The sequence below is a fragment of the Sus scrofa genome, chromosome 1 (genome assembly GCF_000003025.6).
Source record: "Sus scrofa isolate TJ Tabasco breed Duroc chromosome 1, Sscrofa11.1, whole genome shotgun sequence".
NCBI lineage: Eukaryota > Metazoa > Chordata > Mammalia > Artiodactyla > Suidae > Sus > Sus scrofa.
The window spans coordinates 246,820,164-246,839,256 of NC_010443.5; the positions used below are offsets into that span (position 1 = coordinate 246,820,164).

The following is a 19,093-nucleotide window of genomic DNA, read 5'->3' on the forward strand; positions in this document are numbered from 1 at the left end:
TCTCCTTTCTCATCCATGGCCTATCTTTTAGCAGCTACCAAGCTATACAATATTTGGTTAGTGTAATTCTGCTTTTACTTAAGGACACAAAGAATAGCTGTGACAACTAGGCAAAATATTTGAATCAGGGTGTATTTACAGTTCATTATTTGGCATATGAAAAGGAGTGAGTCTGGCATCAGGAAGTCAGATTTAGTGTACAGAGGTTCAGATGACTCTTGTGTCTGTTAAAGGTGATTTATCGGGTATTTGTCTCTTGAGATATTTGTATTTTTGTGCAGTTTTGTAAAACTGGCTGGAGGAAAGTTCCTGAAAGTCTATCCTAAATGTCTCTAAATTTAAAAACATTTTCCAGTTTATTAATTTAATTTTCAAAAACTCTAAAAGCAAATTTCTGTTTACTTTTGTTGCCTTTGTTATTAGTTTCTGAAATTACTAGAGTGAAATAATTTCTCTATTGTTTATTTTATAAATTAAATATGATACTTCCCATTCTTTTATTTTTAAAAGAATGTTTGTGTTTGTGTTTGCTGTAGAGTAACAATGGCTTCAGCCTTTCGCCTTTCTTTGAAACCAAAGGTCAGTGACAACATGACTCATTTAATGGTGGATTTTTCTCAGGAAAGACAGATACTGCAGACTTTGAAGTTTCTGCCAGGTAAGTAAGCAGACATATTACATGAAAAGTTACATATAAAACCTTTTTTTTCTTCAAGATTTTTCTGTAGTGAACATTATAATGGAATAAATATAGTGTGATTTTTTTTTTGTCTTCTTGAGGTTAAGGAATAAATGAATTTGCTAGTCTTTATTTTTAGAGAATTATTTTGCTGATAGTAAAAATTACGCTTTGAGAATACCATTAAGGGATACCTTTTATTGCTAGTTTAGCAGAGAGAAGCAATATGCCATGGTGGTTAACACTGAGACTTGGGGCCAGCCTTCCTAAATTTGAATCCTAGCTGCTGCTTACCTGCTGAGTAGCCTTAACAAGTTATTTAACTTTACTTCATTTTCTTCTTTAAAATGTAATGTTATTCTTCTAGGGTTTTTATAAGGGTTAAATGAGTTGAGACGTCTAAAGCACTTGAAATAGTACCCAGCACATAGTTAAACACTCAGCGAAATGTTAACTGCTGTTATTATCATTATTTTTGTAGTTGTTGCTGATTCAGATGGAATTTTATTTCCAGTAATAATGCATTAACATTCATTTATTAGAGTATTAATAGGAGGATATTCCAGGAGCTAAAACCATTTGAAATTGAGTCCCAAGTTTTTGTCCTCATGAAAGAGCCAGTTAAGGACCTTTTGGCTTCTATTCTTTTTTTTAGCTGACATCAACTAAAGTTAAGTTATTAGCTAAAACAGTTTGGATTTGGAGATTTAGGGGATCAGGAAATCTCTTAAAAGTGAAGTGTTTTATTTATAGGCTTACAGTTTTTAGAGTAAGCTGTTTTTGAGTAGAGAATATTGATCATATGAAACCATTCTTTTCTTCTCTGAAAATTTGGTTTAGGAGTTTAGAACATAATTGGAAAGACAAAGTTAGTCATGAAACTCAAATGGAAATAGTAAGGGTAGTAAGTGAAGTATTAACTTCTGTGTTATAGAGCAGAAGTTCTAGAGGAGTTTACAGAAGGATAAGATGAGAGAAGGAACCATGGTTGTCAGTGGATACCTGTAAATTGGCCTTTCAGAAATACTAACCATTCTATTCATTCACACTACTTCTAAATTCAGAAGGAGGGTCAGGAGTGGTGGATTGTGAATATTTTGAGTAGTAATATTTCAATTTAAAAAGACTGCTAAAAAAAGCAGTCTTCTCACCATTACTTTCCTTCTCTTGGATTTTAGTGATGTCTTAGCAAATCAAGGCCATGTCTGCTGTACAGTCAAGTAGATTGCATGCACAGTTAGAATTTTCTCTTTTGCAAACTGTTAAGATAGTCTGAAGGAATGAGGTATAATAAAAAACAAGAAATCCTTTTGTGGAGGAGTTTCATCCTGATGGAAGGTATAATAGGTTGTTAAAATTTATGAAAGATGAATTCATATCACTAATTTTTTATATTCTGCTATAGCATAAAAATAAGATGCCGATTAACTTAAAATAATGAATACCTTCATCCCTTAATAATTCATTCCAAAAGCACCGCAGAAATCAACTCTACACTGCATTTGGTGTAGTAATGAGTTGTGGATTTATCTGAGTCTGAAAACTGAAAGTGATGATGATGGATGGTAATAATTACAGTCATCTTCTTCTACTCTAAGTCATTATTTAATACATTGAAACTTAGCATTTATATCCCTCTCTGAGCTTTTGCAGCTAAGAGGAACATGTTTATGGCAGTGTTGATGTCAGTTGTTCTTTTATGTTCACGTGCAGAGAAAAACATTAATAAAAAAAATAGTGTGCCAGTTTCCACACTATTGTTAGTTAACTGCTGTTTTATGGAAATCACTATAAATTGCTTTCCATTCTCATTTCTAAAGAGAGTTCTGCATTTCCTAAGTAATATTTTTATATTATAGGCTTACCATCTTTCATCTTCCCCTGAATTTTTATCTCACATTTGATGAAACTCTTCTCTTACTTCTATGTAGAATATTGGGTAAGCTTCCTACATATTAGATCCAGGTCACTCTTAATTTGACATACTACTCATAAATTATCTAAATTTTCTTTATCCCTCTCAAGTTTACTTTCTTTGGGGGCCATTATTCACAAGAAGGAAAAATCCTGTTGCCAGTACACTCTTACTGGAATGGTAGCTGAATTTGAGATATAGATGGTAAAGAGTTAGCTGGACCCACTTAAAGATTAAGTGATTCTCTCTTTATCTTAGCCTCTTGGAGTGTTCAGTACAGATCTTAAGTCAGCAAAATTTTGGAGTTCCCGTTGTGGCTCAGTGGTTAACGAATCCGACTAGGAACCATGAGGTTGCAGGTTCGATCCCTGGCCTTGCTTAGTGGGTTAAGGATCTGGCTTTGCCGTGAGCTGTGGTGTAGGTCACAGATGCAGCTTGGATCCTGTGTTGCTGTGGCTGTGGTGTAGGCCAGCGGCTACAGCTCCGATTAGACCCCTAGCCTGGGAACCTCCATATGTCACAGGAGTGGCCCTAGAAAAGGCAAAACAAACAAAAAAAAGTCAGCAAAATTTTTAAATCACTACATTTCCTCATATGTAGGCAATGCAGAGCATATTAAATTGATGAAATCCTATGATCTCTTCCCTTAGCAATGGATAGTAGCAATGGAAAGATAGGGTATTGGTTATATTCCAGTAATGGAGACTAATATGTGTAATGTATTATAGGGACACAAGACAGGTGAAAGAAATTAATCATAAGGAGAAATGATAAATATTTCTTTGTTGTCTTAATGATAAGATATATCTGATCTCAATTATTTATTGTACAATTATACATGTGTGTGCAGTTGTTGAATTTTGAAGGCTACGGTTAATGGACTCAATTGTCCCACCTCTCTTCTTCCCTCTTTTTCTTACTAGTTAGGTGTGAAGATTTAAAATGTATATCAAATTCTTTTCATCTTGGTCTTGATTATATCTAAGATATTTGCTTTACTTATTTCTTTTCCTTTTTCTTTTTTTTTAGGGTCACAACCTGAGGCATATGGAAGTTCCCAGGCTAGGTGTTTAATTGGAGCTGCAGCTGCTGGCCTACACCACAATCACAGCAACACCAGATCTGAGCCACATCTGTGACCTGTGCCGAAGCTTGTGGCAATGCTGGATCCTTAACCCACTGACTGAGGCCAGGGATCAAACCTGAATCCTCATGGATACTACTCAGGTTCTTAACCCAATAAGCCACAGTGGGAACTTCTTTACTTTGTTATTTGTTAGATCTCATATTGCCTTAAATTTCAGTGTACATAATTCCTTTGTTACTGTTATCTTTTTTTTTTTTTTTTTAATACTTTTTTTAGGGAGTTCCCTTCGTGGCACAGTGGAAACGAATCCAACTAGGAACCACGAGGTTGCGGGTATGATCCCTGGCCTCGCTCAGTGGGTTAAGGATCTGGCATTGCCGTGAGCTGTGGTGTAGGTTGCAGATGCAGCTGGGATCTGGTGTTGCTGTGGCTCTGGCATAGGCCAGTGATTACAGCTCCAGTTCGACCCCTAGCCTGGGAACCTCCATAGAGGTTCGTGAAAAGACTAAAGACAAAAGACAAAAAAAAAAAAAAAAAAAAAACCCAAAAAACTTTTTTTAGAATAGATTTAGGGTTATGGAAAATTGAACAGATAATACAGATTTACTATATACCTCCCCTCTCCCCCACAACACCATTTTTCCTATTAGTAATGTCTTGTCTTAGTGTAGTACGTTTGCTGTAATTGGTAAATCAATATTAGTACAATATTATTAACTAAAGTCACTCTGTGTTAACACTGTTCTGTAGGTTTTGATAAATATATAATGTCACCATTACATTATCATATGGAATAGTTTCACTGCTCTAAAATTCCCCTGTACTTTGCCTGTTCATCCCTGTATCCTGCAGCCTTGTAGTTGCTTGTTAGTTCCAGGAATTTTTCTGTTGCTTCTTTGGAATTTTCTACATAGACAGTAATGTCATAAGCAAAGTCAGTTTTATTCCTTCCTTCCTAATTTGTATATATTTTACTTCTTTCCATTGTCTTATACCATTTATTTAGAACTTCCAGTACAGTGTTGAATAGGAGTAGAAAGAGGGGATGTCATTGCCTTAGGGGAAAAATACTTAGTTTCTCAACATAGATGTTAACTGTAGGTTTTTTGTATAGATGTTCATTATCAAGAAACGCTCCCTAGTTTACTTAGAATTTTTGTCATGAATAAATGTTGGACTTTGTAAAATATTTTTTCTCCATCTATTGAAATGATCATATATTTTTTCTTCTGATCATTTTTCTTCTACTGATGTGATAGTTTAATTAATTTACATACTTGGGAGTTAATCTTTAAAAAAATTTTTCAGCAAAAAAAAAATGTTTAAATACAATACTTGCACAATTTCACACATTTCAGACACATCTGTATCACTGGAGGACCACTTTCTCCAGTTAGCTGCTGTTATTTAAATGGAACATCTATTAAGGTTGAGGAGCTGTGGAAAACCCCTTTTATGGAAGAGAAATTAATTTTAATACATGTTAATTGTGACTCATTTACCTCAGTTTGTTTTAATGAATTATAGAACTCTCTGGAAAAACATTTTAAAATGCTTAAGTATTTTGTGGGGTTGAGTTCATTTTTGTCCAGTATTGAGAAATTACATTATTTTATAGACAAGGTTTTAAACATACATTGTAGGAGTTCCCGTCATGGTTCAGCCCATGAGGATGCAGGTTCAATCCCTGGTCTTGCTCAGTGGGTTAAGGATCTGGCGTTGCCGTGAGCTGTGGTGTAGGTGGCAGATGTAGCTTGGATCCCATGTTGCTGTGGCTGTGGTGTAGGCCAGCAGCTACAGCTCCGATTCAACCCCTACCCTGAGAACCTCCATAAGGCATGGTGCAGCCCTTTAAAAAAAAAAAAAAATACATTATAAATATTTTGAATTATTTTAATCTTTGGATTCAAAACAAGTTATCCTGTTTTGTCAATACTGATTTAATTTATATTTTCCAGCTGTTTGAAATAGCAGATTAAAAGTATGTGTTGAAAAGTAACAAGTTATTTTTAGTTCTTTATTCTTGGCATGTTTGAATTGCTTTTTGCCAACTGGGATTTTAATAAACTTTGAATTAGTCTATGAAAAACTTTAAAATATGAATTTTTAAACAGAGCTATGAAAAAAGTTATTTTGCATTTGTAAAGTATCCCTTCTCTTGGGCTGATTCAATTGAACAGTTCAAAAGCAACTTGAAAAAGCATAATTTGAATGACAAAATACTTATATTGGATTAGTACTATAATAAGAAATAAGCCTTTTTTTTTTCCCCTTTCAGTCCCCAAAGCTCCAGAGATAGATCCAGTAGAGTGTTTGGTGGCTGACAACACTGTAACAGTAGCTTGGAAAATGCCAGAGGAAGATAATAAGATTGATCATTTTATATTGGAATATAGAAAAACAAATTTTGATGGACTTCCACGTGTAAAGGATGAGCGATGCTGGGAGATAATTGATAATATTAAGGGAACTGAATATACACTGTCAGGTAAAATGACTGCATTTCATGAATCTCACTCTCAGAAAATAAATGTAATTGTGAAAAATATATTTAATTACATTAAAAGATGAAGTAATTAAGTTTCTTTAGCCAAGCTGATTTCTTGTATGTTTACTTTAGAAATGAATTTCTCTTAAAATATCAAGAAAACCTTCATTTTAATTACTTCTCAATATTTGCAGTCTGGTAAAACAATATATGTAAAACAAACATGAAGGGATGTTCTGGAAACTATATTTCAGAGTAACATTTAATTTTTACCTTGGTTTCCTAACAATAAAAAGCTAATCAATTTTCTAGGTGTGTATACTGCCCCACATTTCAGTGATACTGTAAGTATTTGCCTTTATCCTTTTATGATTACCTTCATGGTAATACTTAACGTTTTGCTTGATATTGGAAATTTGTGTGTTGGTCTTTTGATAGTCTTTAAAAACATATCTCCATATATGGGGACTTTGGGTATTTGAAATTGCCGCATGTGTCCGAGTTGTTCACTGTTTTGCATGAGCAGTAACATTAGTAACATCACCATTGTTGAGGGCTTATTATTTGTCAGGAGCTGGGCTGAAGTGTTTTTTACACAGTATATCTCATTTAATCAGTACAATACATCTCATTTAATCTTTATGGTTATGAGGTTGGTTTTATCATTTCTGTTTTACAGATACAGATCTGTGACTCCATCAAGTTGTTGGAAGTCCCATAGCTAGTAATTTTTGGATTGAGATTTTAATCTAGACCTGACTGATTTTAAAGTTTTGCTGTTAATCCCTATACATCACTTTCTCTTTAAATTTATTTTTCACATATGAAACAATGTTTTATAAATACAATAATTCTTTAGGGTGTATGATTTCCAGAAATTGAACATATTATTTTAAATTGTAGCATCTCTCCATGAACAAAACCTTACTTATAGTGAGGCTTGGGAGTACCTTTTTATCATTAAGTTTAAAAAAAATTGATAAACTATTTATTTTGAAGAAAATAATAAATAAATTATGATTCCTCTTACTTCAGGTTTTATCACCCTTTTAAAATATATTTGTACTCTTCCTGATTAAAGAGATGGTTCCAAGGAGGGAAAAATGTCTGTTTAAAGATTCATATTCATGGTTTTGGAGTAAATTCACTTATTTTTCATATCTGAAAGCCATTTTTCATTGTTTTCAGGCTTAAAGTTTGATTCGAAGTATATGAATTTTAGAGTGCGAGCTTGTAACAAGGCTGTGGCTGGAGAGTATTCTGATCCAGTGACTCTAGAGACCAAAGGTAAGATGAATAGCTGTTTATGTAGCATGAAACAGAACTTAATATCTGAAGTTTTTCAAGACTTCATAACAGGAAGCATTTCATGTATGATTGCATTCCTTCTCCACCTTCTTACACTACCCCCATCCCTCATGGAATTCTCAACAGGAGGAATTTTAAGATGGGAAAATTAGGGATACAATAGTGGTTTTCATTAGTTTTTCCTTTACCATGGTTATTCATACGGGTGAAATAGACAGATGATGGTGTTACATTCTCTCATGAGTGCTTAGTTTACAGATTTTAGCTAGGATAAATACATAAGCATCCCTGAAGTTTGCCCAGGGTTTCCCTGGAGAATGGATTATGGTTCAGTAACGGGGAGGTACATATTGTTTAGTTCAGGTTTCTTTGGTTTTCTTAAATACTATTGTAGAAATGAACATTTGTATAGTTTATTAATGTTCACAAAGCCCTCTCACCAGGCTTCATTTGATCATTGAAACCATCCTGCGAGATCAGTAGAACAGATATTATTAATACCCATTTTGCTGGTGAACAAAGTGAAATTCAGGTATGTTGAATGACTTACCTATGGATCCTGAAACTAGCTTGGAAAGGTGTTGATAAGAATCTATTTACAAGTTCTGTGCCAGGCCTTCTTGTGGGCCCAGAACCTAGGTACTTCTAGTCTCTGAGGACAATTTGGATTTAGTTTAAACCTCCTCGAATAACATATTTAAACACAGAAGACTTTTCAGATATTTGCTAGTTTGAAGGCTGTAATGCTAGAGATCTTTCCAGTTGTGAGTGATAATTGACTTTGTTTACTTCCAGAATTAGATTCTGCACATTGTTGTAGATAGTTGGGCTTTGGATGTTTCACTGACCTCTATCTCATACATCATTTGAATAGGGTTAAATGCCAGAAGTTTCATATAGTTTGGAGGAGGATATAAAAATATCACATTAGAGGAGTTCCCGTCATGGCGCAGTGGTTAACGAATCCGACTAGGAACCATGAGGTTGCGGGTTTGATCCCTGGCCTTGCTCAGTGGGTTAAGGATCTGGCGTTGCTGTGAGCTGTGGTGTTGGTCGCAGGCGTGGCTCGGATCCTGTGTTGCTGTGGCTTTGGTGTAATGTAAGCCAGTGGCTACAGCTCCGATTAGACCCCCTAGCCTGGGAACCTCCATATGCCGCAGGAGCGGCTCAAGAAAAGGCAGAAAGACCAAAAAAAAAAAAAAAAAAAAATCAGAATAAAACTAGATATGAGGCCCAAAAGTTATTGACCAGATACACTCAGAAGACTATGTGTGCATCGGAAAGGTTAAAAAACAAACAAAAAAAAAACGAAGTAAAAGTACTTTGTTTGGATTAGCAAATGTTTTAAGAGCTATAGATAACTTAGCCAAGAAATGTAGTTACTTAGAATTACTTGTTAACAAACTGAGATGTTACTGTGGTTTCTTTAGAGATAAAAATCTAAATTACCATTACAAATTACCCTTTAAAAAGAAGAAAAATATCCATTACCATTTAAAAGTACAGTTATATTTACAGGCAGATAATCTTTCTTATATAAACTATTTTTAGCTCTTGTTAGGTAAAATTGCATTATTAGTATCCTCCATCAAGAATACTGTATCTTTTTAAAATCTCTTTTGTTTCTTCTAATTTACATTTTATATTTAATAACCAAACTTGGGCCTAAATGTGGCGAATTGTACATTTCTATGCAAATTCCATATATTCAGGAAAATGAATTGCTAGCTTGTAGTTTTTCTTAGTTGGGCTGTCTATCTGCTTTTTTGTTAGCAGTGTCTGTCTGGCTCTTAGTATTCAAATTCTTGGTCTTAGGGTTTGTAGGGGAAAGACTGAGTTGATTCTAGCCCTTTGCAGCAGTTCTCACTGTGAGGTAAACCCTCTGAGTTAGGGATAGACTGAAACTCAACTCTGAGGCCCACTGAACAGAGATTCTGACCTTTAGGGAGATTCAGATTAAACAGCTACAGGTCACAGGCTTTCCATACTGCTGGAATAGATATTAATGACAAGCAGGACCTCCGAGGAAAAGTCAGATTCCAAAAAATGACATGTTAAATGATTGTTGTCTACTTTTTTGACTTGTTGCAACCCTTTTTTGACCAACCAATAGAAATAAGTATACGAACAAAGAACTGGAAGGAAAAGAAGTTTGGAGATTAAATAGTTGAAACCTATCAAAATTTTATATCTTGCTATTTGTGGTGCTTGGTATGGAAAATAGTGAACGTTATTAATTTCTGTCTGTCCGATGCATGACAGCTCTATTTCTTCTGTTATTGGAGTTGTCAAAAATGATGAATAATATAAATTATTATGACCAGAATTTTTAAAGTATGTTATCCCTAACTTCCTTGTAAAGGTAAATTATGTTGGTATTGATCACCAATAACTTTCTAGCCTCAAATATTAATATCTATAATTTTATAGTACCCAGAAAGCAACCACCAACACAAGTTAAACCCATAAAACAACTGTGCTTAGAGTTATATCCACTTTTTATAGACTTTTAAATATATGGAAACTACTCTATGGCTGTGTTACAGGGCTTATATGAAAGACAGGACTAACATTTGAAACCTCGCTTTTGAGGCCAGTCTTTTTTTGTTTAACTATATGGTATTGTCCCTATTAACCTTTGAGAGTCTCTATAGTTTAGAGGTCTCTAAAGGGACGATGGTGTCCAAAAAAAGAAGGGATACAGGATTGCACCCCTGGGATTGAAACTCATGCGTTTCTGTTTGGGTGCTATGGTATTTGCTAAGTCTGATCTCAAGTGGCTGGGCTGATTCCTGTTCTTACCACCGTTGACTCTATTGTTCTCTCCATCATATCAAACATAGGGAATAGCTTTAGGATTTTTTTCATTTCTTAGGATTTTAACAGGCTAGTTAATGGCATCTTAGAGTTATATCCACTTTTTCTTTCTTCAAAAATGCAGGTGCCCTTACAAGTTTTTTTTTTTTTTTTTTTTGATAACATAAGTAATTTTTTTTTTCCCACTGTACAGCCAGGGGATCAAGTTATCCTTACATGTATACATTACAATTACATTTTTTTCCCCACCCTTTGTTCTGTTGCAACAAGAGTATCTAGACAAAGTTCTCAATGCTATTCAGCAGGATCTCCTTGTAAATCTATTCTAAGTTGTGTCTGATAAGCCCAAGCTCCCGATCCCTCCCTCATGGACTTGGAGAAAAGACTTGTGGCTGCCTTACAAGTTTTAACTAAGAACTGATATAGAGGTTAACCCTGTTTTCATTCTTGATTATACAGAGTTTCAGTTTTGCTTAATCCTAACTTTTAGTAACCCACCTATGGAGGAATTCTATTTCTTTTCTCTCTCTTTTTTTTTTTTTTTGTCTTTTTGCTATTTCTTTGGGCTGCTCCCGTGGCATATGGAGGTTCCCAGGCTAGGGGTCGAATTGGAGCTGTAGCCCCTGGCCTACACCAGAGCCACAGCAACGCAGGATCCGAGCCGCGTCTGCAACCTACACCACAGCTCACGGCAACGCCGGATCGTTAACCCACTGAGCAAGGGCAGGGACCGAACCTGCAACCTCATGGTTCCTAGTCGGATTCGCTCACCACTGCGCCACGATGGGAACTCCAGGAATTCTATTTCTATTTTTACTGAAAAGCTGTATTATTTCTTCTTTAATAAGTTCAGTTCTGTTTACATGCAGATTTTGAAAGCTGTTAATTTTTTTGCATATACTATCTTTTTTAGAAGTGGTTTTGGTTAGTAATTTTGTATTTACAGTGAAGAGTGTGTCAGAGGTATAGGTGAAATTGAAGTACTCTTTATAGAAGAGAGTATAAAAGGATTTTTGATTCATTAGGTAAACATTAGGTTCTCTATAAGAATATTCTGTTGTTTGATTGTGTGAATTTCACAGACACACTAAAACCTTAGCTAAATAAAGTATTATCTTTAAGTGAAATGGGGTATTCTAAAAGAGTATTTCTTCAGTGAGTACCTTCCAGAAATTTCAACTTTTGGAAGGAAAATAACAAGCAGATTAAATTGGCAACTATATAGTAGATGATACCTTATTTAAGACAGAGATTCTCGGAATTGCTTATTACATAGGAGGAACTGCATTACTCAGCTGTGAACTGATATATTTCAGTAATTTATTCTCATTATCCAAAGGGAGGAGCTAATACTGTTACACTGATTTCCTACATTAGCAGTTCTGAGTAGGTCTTACGAATAGTGCAGATAGGTTCCACCATACCAAATAATTTGAAAAGCATAGTTTTGTATTTTTAAAATTTGTTTTAAGCAGCCCCTTTCTCTCCCTCTGTTCTTTGCCATGTGAATCATCTTTAGCTCTGTCTGCTACGTTAGTTCCCTTGCTTCTGCCATCACTACCTGTTTTTTCATGCTTACTTTATCTTGAAACTTGAGTTTAAATGTGAAATTAAGTGTTAGAGCATCAGAGAAAATGGCTCTATAATTTTTTACACTACATCGCTTTTTCCTCATCCTTAATTCTACCATGTATCATATATCTTCCTATTTAGTCAATACAATCAGCTGATAATCAATTGATAATCTAATAATAGGAAATTGAAGCTATTGTGTGTTGATGGAGATTCCAGCAGAAAGAATAGCATAAAGACTAGTGGCATGCAACTACATTGTTTTTGGCTGGAGCATAGAATATATAGAGGAGAATAATGGGAAATTAGTGGATTATGTGTTTATCATTATAGACTTTAAATATTAGGATTAGGGGTTTGAATTTTATTCTGTATATACAGAGCTAAATCCATTGATTAGGAAAGTGATGTCATGATAGTTGTGCTTCCGAAGCTAGAGATAGGCTACATTAAAAAAATCGAAATATTGTTTTGGTTAGCACTGAACTTCAGTTTGGATAACTCTTCATCCCATTTGAACCTGAGAGTAGAAGATACCTGTGTAGAGTGGGATCCTACTGGAGGAAAAGGTCAAGAAAGTAAAATTAAAGGAAAAGAGAACAAGGGCAGGTAAGCTCATTTATTAAATCTACAATATGGTAAGATGCTTGTACATTGATTTTTTTACTTGGCAGTAACTTAAAATGAAATTCTGACTCTGTTGTGAAATGTTAGTAACACCAAAGTGAAGAATGTAATATTGTTTGTAAATACTTGAATTTGTCATTAACATTTTTCATTACTTTTTCTGTTTTTTTTCCTAATCCTCTTCTTACTTATACCTTTTATTTCAGTATTCCATTTCTTTAGTGTTAACATCTACAGTAATTTGAACTGACTAGAGAGAACTACCTAGCATAGTTTCTGAATTTTAGACTTATAGATCATCTATGTTACCTGAAGATCTGCACTGAGTGACAACTTTTACCATGTACAACCCCAGTGTCTGGCCCCTGATCAGCAACCTTATGAACCAAAGAGGCAGGCTTGGAACCTTTTGTTATTGTCAGACTTGTTTAGGTAATCTCAAAGATTGGAGGCTTCTTTTAACAGAGAGAAATTTTGCTCAAACTGAAGGTATTATCACTGTGAGTTAAACGGTAAATCAAAATAAATTTTCTTAGCAGGCTTTTGATCTAATTTTATTGTAAGCTGTTAAATTTACGTTGTAAAGCAGTCTCTTAACAGTTGCCTATTTTTATCTGACAGTGTCCATGTTACTTCACTGAAGAAACATACAAGGTGATGATCTATGTCTGTCTAGTTCTAGGACTTAGTATATCTAGCTTGGCTAAATAACTTAAATTTTTCTTTAACCAATAAGCAGAAGCCATTGCAGCAGCCTTCATAAGCTAAAATATTGCTCTGTGTAGACTGTCTGTATTGGTGGCTTATGTTTTGAATTTACAGCATTATAATGTGCTGCATATTATTTGGATTATATTGTATATGATAACAAAACAATAAGCTCTGCTTTAAAGTCTCTTATTTTCCTTTATCTTATTTTTTTCTGCATTTACTCGTACCTGGCATCTTTCTTGTTGTGCTGTATTCAGTATATCTAACATTACAGCTTTGCTTTTATATATATTTGACGTGAGGCAGGTTTGAAGTGTTCTGTTTTATTGATAATAACTTGGTTACAAAAGCATCAAGGATAAAAAAGGTCATTACTGAAATTATTAGGACACTGCCAGAAAGATGAATCACTTCAAATTGCACAAGTACTAATGTGAGAATTTGAAGTTACCACACATATCTTTCCCAGAAACCAGGATGTGCTCTCTTTTTAAAATTACCTTCTTCTCTTTTTTCTTTATTTGCTCATTAATGGTGAAAGTGACTTCATAATTAGCATATTATAAATTGTAAAATGTTGCTGGATTTAATAGGGTCAGAAAAATTTCATTTGATCACTTGGAGACTTTTAGACTACTTACATTTAGCATTTCATCATATTATTTCTTTTTCATTCTTCCCTCCTTTTAAGAGTATTTTGTATGTAGGTTGCTTTTGGAATGTTATATACATTTATTCTTTCCATAACTATTTGTTCATTGTAGGATATCAGCTGGATGTTGTGGGGTTTTTAGGGATAAACACTGTCCCGGCCTTCAAGGAATTTGTTGTAACTTATGTAGATGAGATACATATTTTTACATAAATAACAATAACAAAAGATGGAGATTATGTGTAATGGTAAGTGTGAATCAGGGAGTTTAGAGGAAGAAAGATTTCCTGAGCTACCAAATGTCAAAGTGGTCACTCAGGACAGTGAGTAACTGAAAGTAACAACCAAGACTGTTCATTTGCTGTGATAGTATAAACAAGAGGCACAAAGGAAGGGGTGCTGGCTCCCCCAGTGTTCCGTTTTTCACAATAGAACGGCACAGAGTGAGAGTCAGGTAAGTCAGAGCAGACGGCAGATGATGAATATCTGAGGATCATTTCATTGTGCAGGAAGTCCCAAGCTAAAGATTCTTCTGTTGTTTTAGAGGCCTGAGGCCAAGAAAATGGGAGAAGAAAGGTTAGGAGTAAGAAAGTATCTGGACAGAGTGGAGAAAAGTGTCTTTAGACTCTTTCCCTACCCTTGCCCCCTTTAAGGAAGTCTCTGAAGAGGCAGCTGGAAAAGGCCTTAGCTGAGAGCCCCCTCTCATAAGGAGGCTTCTGAATAGAGGTGCCTAATCTAGGAATGCACATATGCATATGACCATGGGGTTATAGGAGGGATTGCAACTCCCTCCCAAAACTACTGGTGAACTAGCTCTGCACCAAGTCTGGTGTAGAGAGGGTAAGCATTTATAATTGCTTCTGGTTTGCATGAAAGATCATACATAGGATTTTGGCCTGGAGCTGGACTCCTCAGGAAAATTATTTAGCCTGGTAGGATCTGGGAGACCTTCATTAGTGGAGTGGTATTTAGACTGGTTCTCAAGTAAGTGAAAGAATGTATAGTGTTTGGACTTGCAGCTAGAGAGAGAGCAACAAAAGGAAAAGGCACTGAAGCAGATTGCCTGAGTTTAAGGAACACTTGAGCTGCTGCATTTAGTTGGATAGTGCTCCTCACAAGTGAGAAGGTTGGAAAAGCAGAGCGGGACCAAGTCAAGAATCTGAAATGCCAAGCTAAGTCATTTGTAGGCAGTAAGGAAGTGCTTAAAGATTTTAAAGTAGGAGAATCAGAGTTAGGTTTATCTCTTTCCAGTGAACAAATGAATTTTGGGTAGCAAAAAGACATCATCTGGGAAGCTGGTAAAACAATCCAGAGTAGAGGTAACAGAGAGCCTTAATGCAGACAGTTGAGAAACTAAGGTGTCTTTACAGGGGGTAGGGTTCCATAAGACAATAATAGCTGTTGTACTTCTTTCAAAAATGTACTTAGGATCGGAAGTCTAGAATGCTGCCATGGGAGAGAGTTCTCCTTATTTAACTTTTCTCCGAAATTTAAGCTGCCATTCTCAATAGTTATGTCTGTTTTTCTTTCCACCATGCTTTCCCTTTATTTCTTTACTACTGGTAAGTTATAATTTTTTTGTTTTATGAAGACAGTGATTCAGTATAATTGAAATATTATTTTTTAAACATCTTTGGAATTTGATCTGTTTTGAGTTTGGGGGAGTTAATGAAAGGCCTACTACTGCCCAGTTTACCATCTCATATAATTTGATAAAGGGACATCAGATTGGATCTTGTCCACTTTAGAAGAAGAAATGCTTTATAATACTTAATATTATCCTGTGCATGGATTTGGGTAATTGCTGTTTTTCTTTTTAAAAAGAAAAAACAGAACAAAAATATATATGGCTTATTTTAAAAGTTAGTTTTGGAGTTCCCGTCGTGGCGCAGTGGTTAACGAATCCGACGAGGAACCATGACGTTGCGGGTTCGGTCCCTGCCCTTGCTCAGTGGGTTAACGATCCGGCGTTGCCGTGAGTTGTGGTGTAGGTTGCAGACGTGGCTCGGATCCCGCGTTGCTGTGGCTCTGGTGTAGGCTGGTGGCTACAGCTCCGATTAGACCCCTAGCCTGGGAACCTCCATATGCCACGAGAGCGGCCCAAGAAATAGCAACAACAACAACAAAAGACAAAAAGACCAAAAAAAAAAAAAAGTTAGTTTTGATTATAATAAATCTCTTTTAGCCTTTGCTTTTTATTTAACTGCAAGAAATATAAGCTATAATGCATTATATTTCTTGAGTTCTTCCCCCCCTTTTTTTTCCTTTTTGTCTTGTCTCATTTTGGCATTGTTTCATATTTCAACTGTGTTCTTTGTCTAAGCCTTGCTCAGTCTGCATGATATTAGTGTTTTCAGCCTGCTTTATATTGATGACTTCTTATATTTAAGTGTTATAGTTGAAAACTATTTAATAATAACTGAGATAAAATTAAAAATTGCTATGTGTGCAGAATTAGAAATCTTCTCCAAGGTTCCTTTTGTGATTTGTGGTTTTAGTTTATGAAACATGCACAACATAGAATATTTTTTTTTCTTTTTGTTCCTGTTTATATAGAAGTGGTACACCATCTCCTAAACGGACATCCATAGGCTCCAGGCCACCAGCAGTAAGAGGCAGCAGAGATCGTTTTACTGGGGAGTCATACACAGTGCTGGGTAGGATAAATGTAATAGTTCTTCATTATCTCAGATTTGAAGGCATTGCAGTCACACAGGTGGACTTTCCACTCAGAGGTGGAGTGGCTGCCTGTGTATTGAATGACTCTTTGCCAGTTTCTCCCTCTCAGAGCCTAATTACTTTAGCATGTTTTTAAGTTGTCTTATTATTGATATGTTTTAAATTCTACTTCAGTAACATAGTGCTCCACATTTATAACTCTTTAGGGGATAATAAGGAAGAAAAGTTCTGAAGCCTTTTATATTGAAAAAAGTTAGTAGTAAATATATAAGTAATTATAGCAGATATTCTGCATTTAGTGTCTCTGATTATTAGTGTCTCATGATTATTCTCCTGAATGAGATTTTTGTGCATTTTGTGGGATTGAGACATAGGTAAAACTCTGTGACTCATTAGGAAGAGATAGGAATCAAGTTTACCTTTCTGATCTTTTATAGGAGACACTGCTATTGAAAGCGGACAACATTATTGGGAGGTCAAGGCCCAGAAGGACTGTAAATCCTACAGTGTGGGAGTAGCATACAAGACTTTGGGAAAATTTGACCAGTTAGGAAAAACAAACACTAGTTGGTGTATCCATGTCAACAACTGGCTACAAAACACGTTTGCAGCAAAGCATAATAATAAAGTCAAAGCCTTGGATGTTACTGTTCCTGAAAAAATAGGTGTATTTTGTGATTTTGATGGGGGTAAGTTTACTGATTTTCTCATAAGTCATTTCATCATAGTTGCTTGTATTTCAGTACTTTTCATTAGTAATCATCTATGCAGAATTTTCATTGGTATTGTGGTAAGGATGTTTTGACCTACCCAAGCATAATTTCAGTTCTGTAGTTGACTGGAAGGGCATGTGATGTCTGCCTTCAGGCCTACAAAAATACTCATCTATAATATACAAAGTAAGGCTGAAAAAAAGATTTTTCTAATTTTAGTCTTTAGCATTAAAATTTCTCCTACCGTCCCTTACCTTATTTTTATTACATGTCAAGAGTGGTAGAGTCAGATATTTTTAGTTGAAATAGACCTTAGAAATTACCCAATCCATTTGCCTCACAGTATCAAATCCTTATTACATCATCTCTGCAAATAGTACCTGTGCCTATAATTTTCTGTGTGATTGTGTTAGAAGGCAGCATGTTTTATTATAACACTTAGTTGAAAGGTTTTTTTTCTTAATACAACTCATTTTATCTCCCAATAACTTCTGAGACTGTTGCTTTTAAATTTTGTCATTTGAAGAAACAATCGTTCCCTAATTCATATTTACATGATTCTTATTTGTTTAAAAACCATTAACATTGCTTCTATTTCTCTGTTTTTTCTAGACTCTACATTTTCTGTACCATTAGCTGTTCCTTTTATAATTTAATTTTTCAAACTAATATAATCTCCTAAGGTTATGTACTATGTCTGTATTTTAAAGATTAGTTCTCAGAGTAGAATGTACAACTTCTGACCATTATAGGTTAGTGATTTGACAGCCTATTTTCTAGTAATATGACATAACGACACTGTAGATCGATATTAAGCTTGTAACCACCTAATCCATTAGATCTTTTTCCATGGAGGTCTGTCAGATTTTCTTTTTTCTCTGATATTAGGCAGTGTAGGAGTGTTTTTTGTTGTTTATAACTCAAATGAGAAATGTATTTGTCCTTAAGTTTCATCTTAATAGATTTGGCCAAACTTTCCTTCCTGTTAAGATCATTTAAAAAGTAACTTGGTTTTTATATTTTGCAAAATTTCGTTAAGCTTTTTGAGTTGTGTTATTTGATAAGTATCTTCTCTGTTGTCATCTAAATACTTACAGAAGTTTTGAAGATGAGGTACTATTGAACTAGGGAACAAAAATAATTTCCTAGATTCTTCTCTCCAAGTTAACACTTAAAGCTAATGAAACCAAATTTTATCATTTTAAGAAATATTGTGTCCAGGTTATTCCATGAGGTATCATCCTAGTTACTCAAATAAAAAAGGAAAATTGATTTTAGTGGTGACTTCAGTTTTACTGCATTCTTTTTTATTTACTAGCTTTGAATCAGATAAGTAACTTTCTTCAGGATAAATAGTAAATTTATTGGCATACATAGCAGCAAAAAAATTAATGCCAAAATTTCATTTGGTTTTTACTTTTATGGATGATTATATGTTAGACCTAATTTGATATTATAATTTTTTTCAATAATAAATCAGGCTTTTTTCTCTCCTTCCTTTTAGGTCAACTTTCTTTCTATGATGCAAACTCAAAACAGTTGTTGTATTCCTTTAAGACAAAATTTACTCAGCCTGTACTACCTGGTTTCATGGTTAGTACCTAATTTATATTTTATTTGGCTTGGCAGTTTTTAAGAACAATCTATGCTGTATGTTTGGGGAAGCATGATACCTTATTTTTCTTATATTCCTCTCCCTTTCCCCAGTTCACCTCTCCCAAATCTGTGATTATCTATATATTTTTGGTGTATTTTATTTAAGTAGGAATTAAAGTCTGCAAATCATAAGCAGGTAGTTTGATCAGCCTTCATAGGATTGCAGTCATTTTTATAACCAGCATCTAG

At 34.8% G+C, this 19,093-nt stretch overlaps 1 protein-coding gene across 3 annotated transcripts in view; it reads left to right on the plus strand.

The window, feature by feature from the left end:
- Positions 1–19,093, plus strand: part of FSD1L (fibronectin type III and SPRY domain containing 1 like) — a 78,987-nt gene that overhangs the window by 52,066 nt on the left and 7,828 nt on the right. The window contains exons 6-13 of one of the 3 annotated variants that reach the window (XM_005660313.3): positions 537–658; positions 5,960–6,169; positions 7,358–7,456; positions 12,346–12,475; positions 13,115–13,147; positions 16,413–16,513; positions 16,973–17,224; positions 18,753–18,841. In XM_005660313.3, the coding sequence (XP_005660370.1) occupies positions 537–658; positions 5,960–6,169; positions 7,358–7,456; positions 12,346–12,475; positions 13,115–13,147; positions 16,413–16,513; positions 16,973–17,224; positions 18,753–18,841 (1,036 nt within the window). The remainder of the gene's footprint in view (positions 1–536; positions 659–5,959; positions 6,170–7,357; positions 7,457–12,345; positions 12,476–13,114; positions 13,148–16,412; positions 16,514–16,972; positions 17,225–18,752; positions 18,842–19,093) is intronic. The other 2 variants (XM_003480570.4, XM_005660314.3) reach the window with 2 other exon arrangements.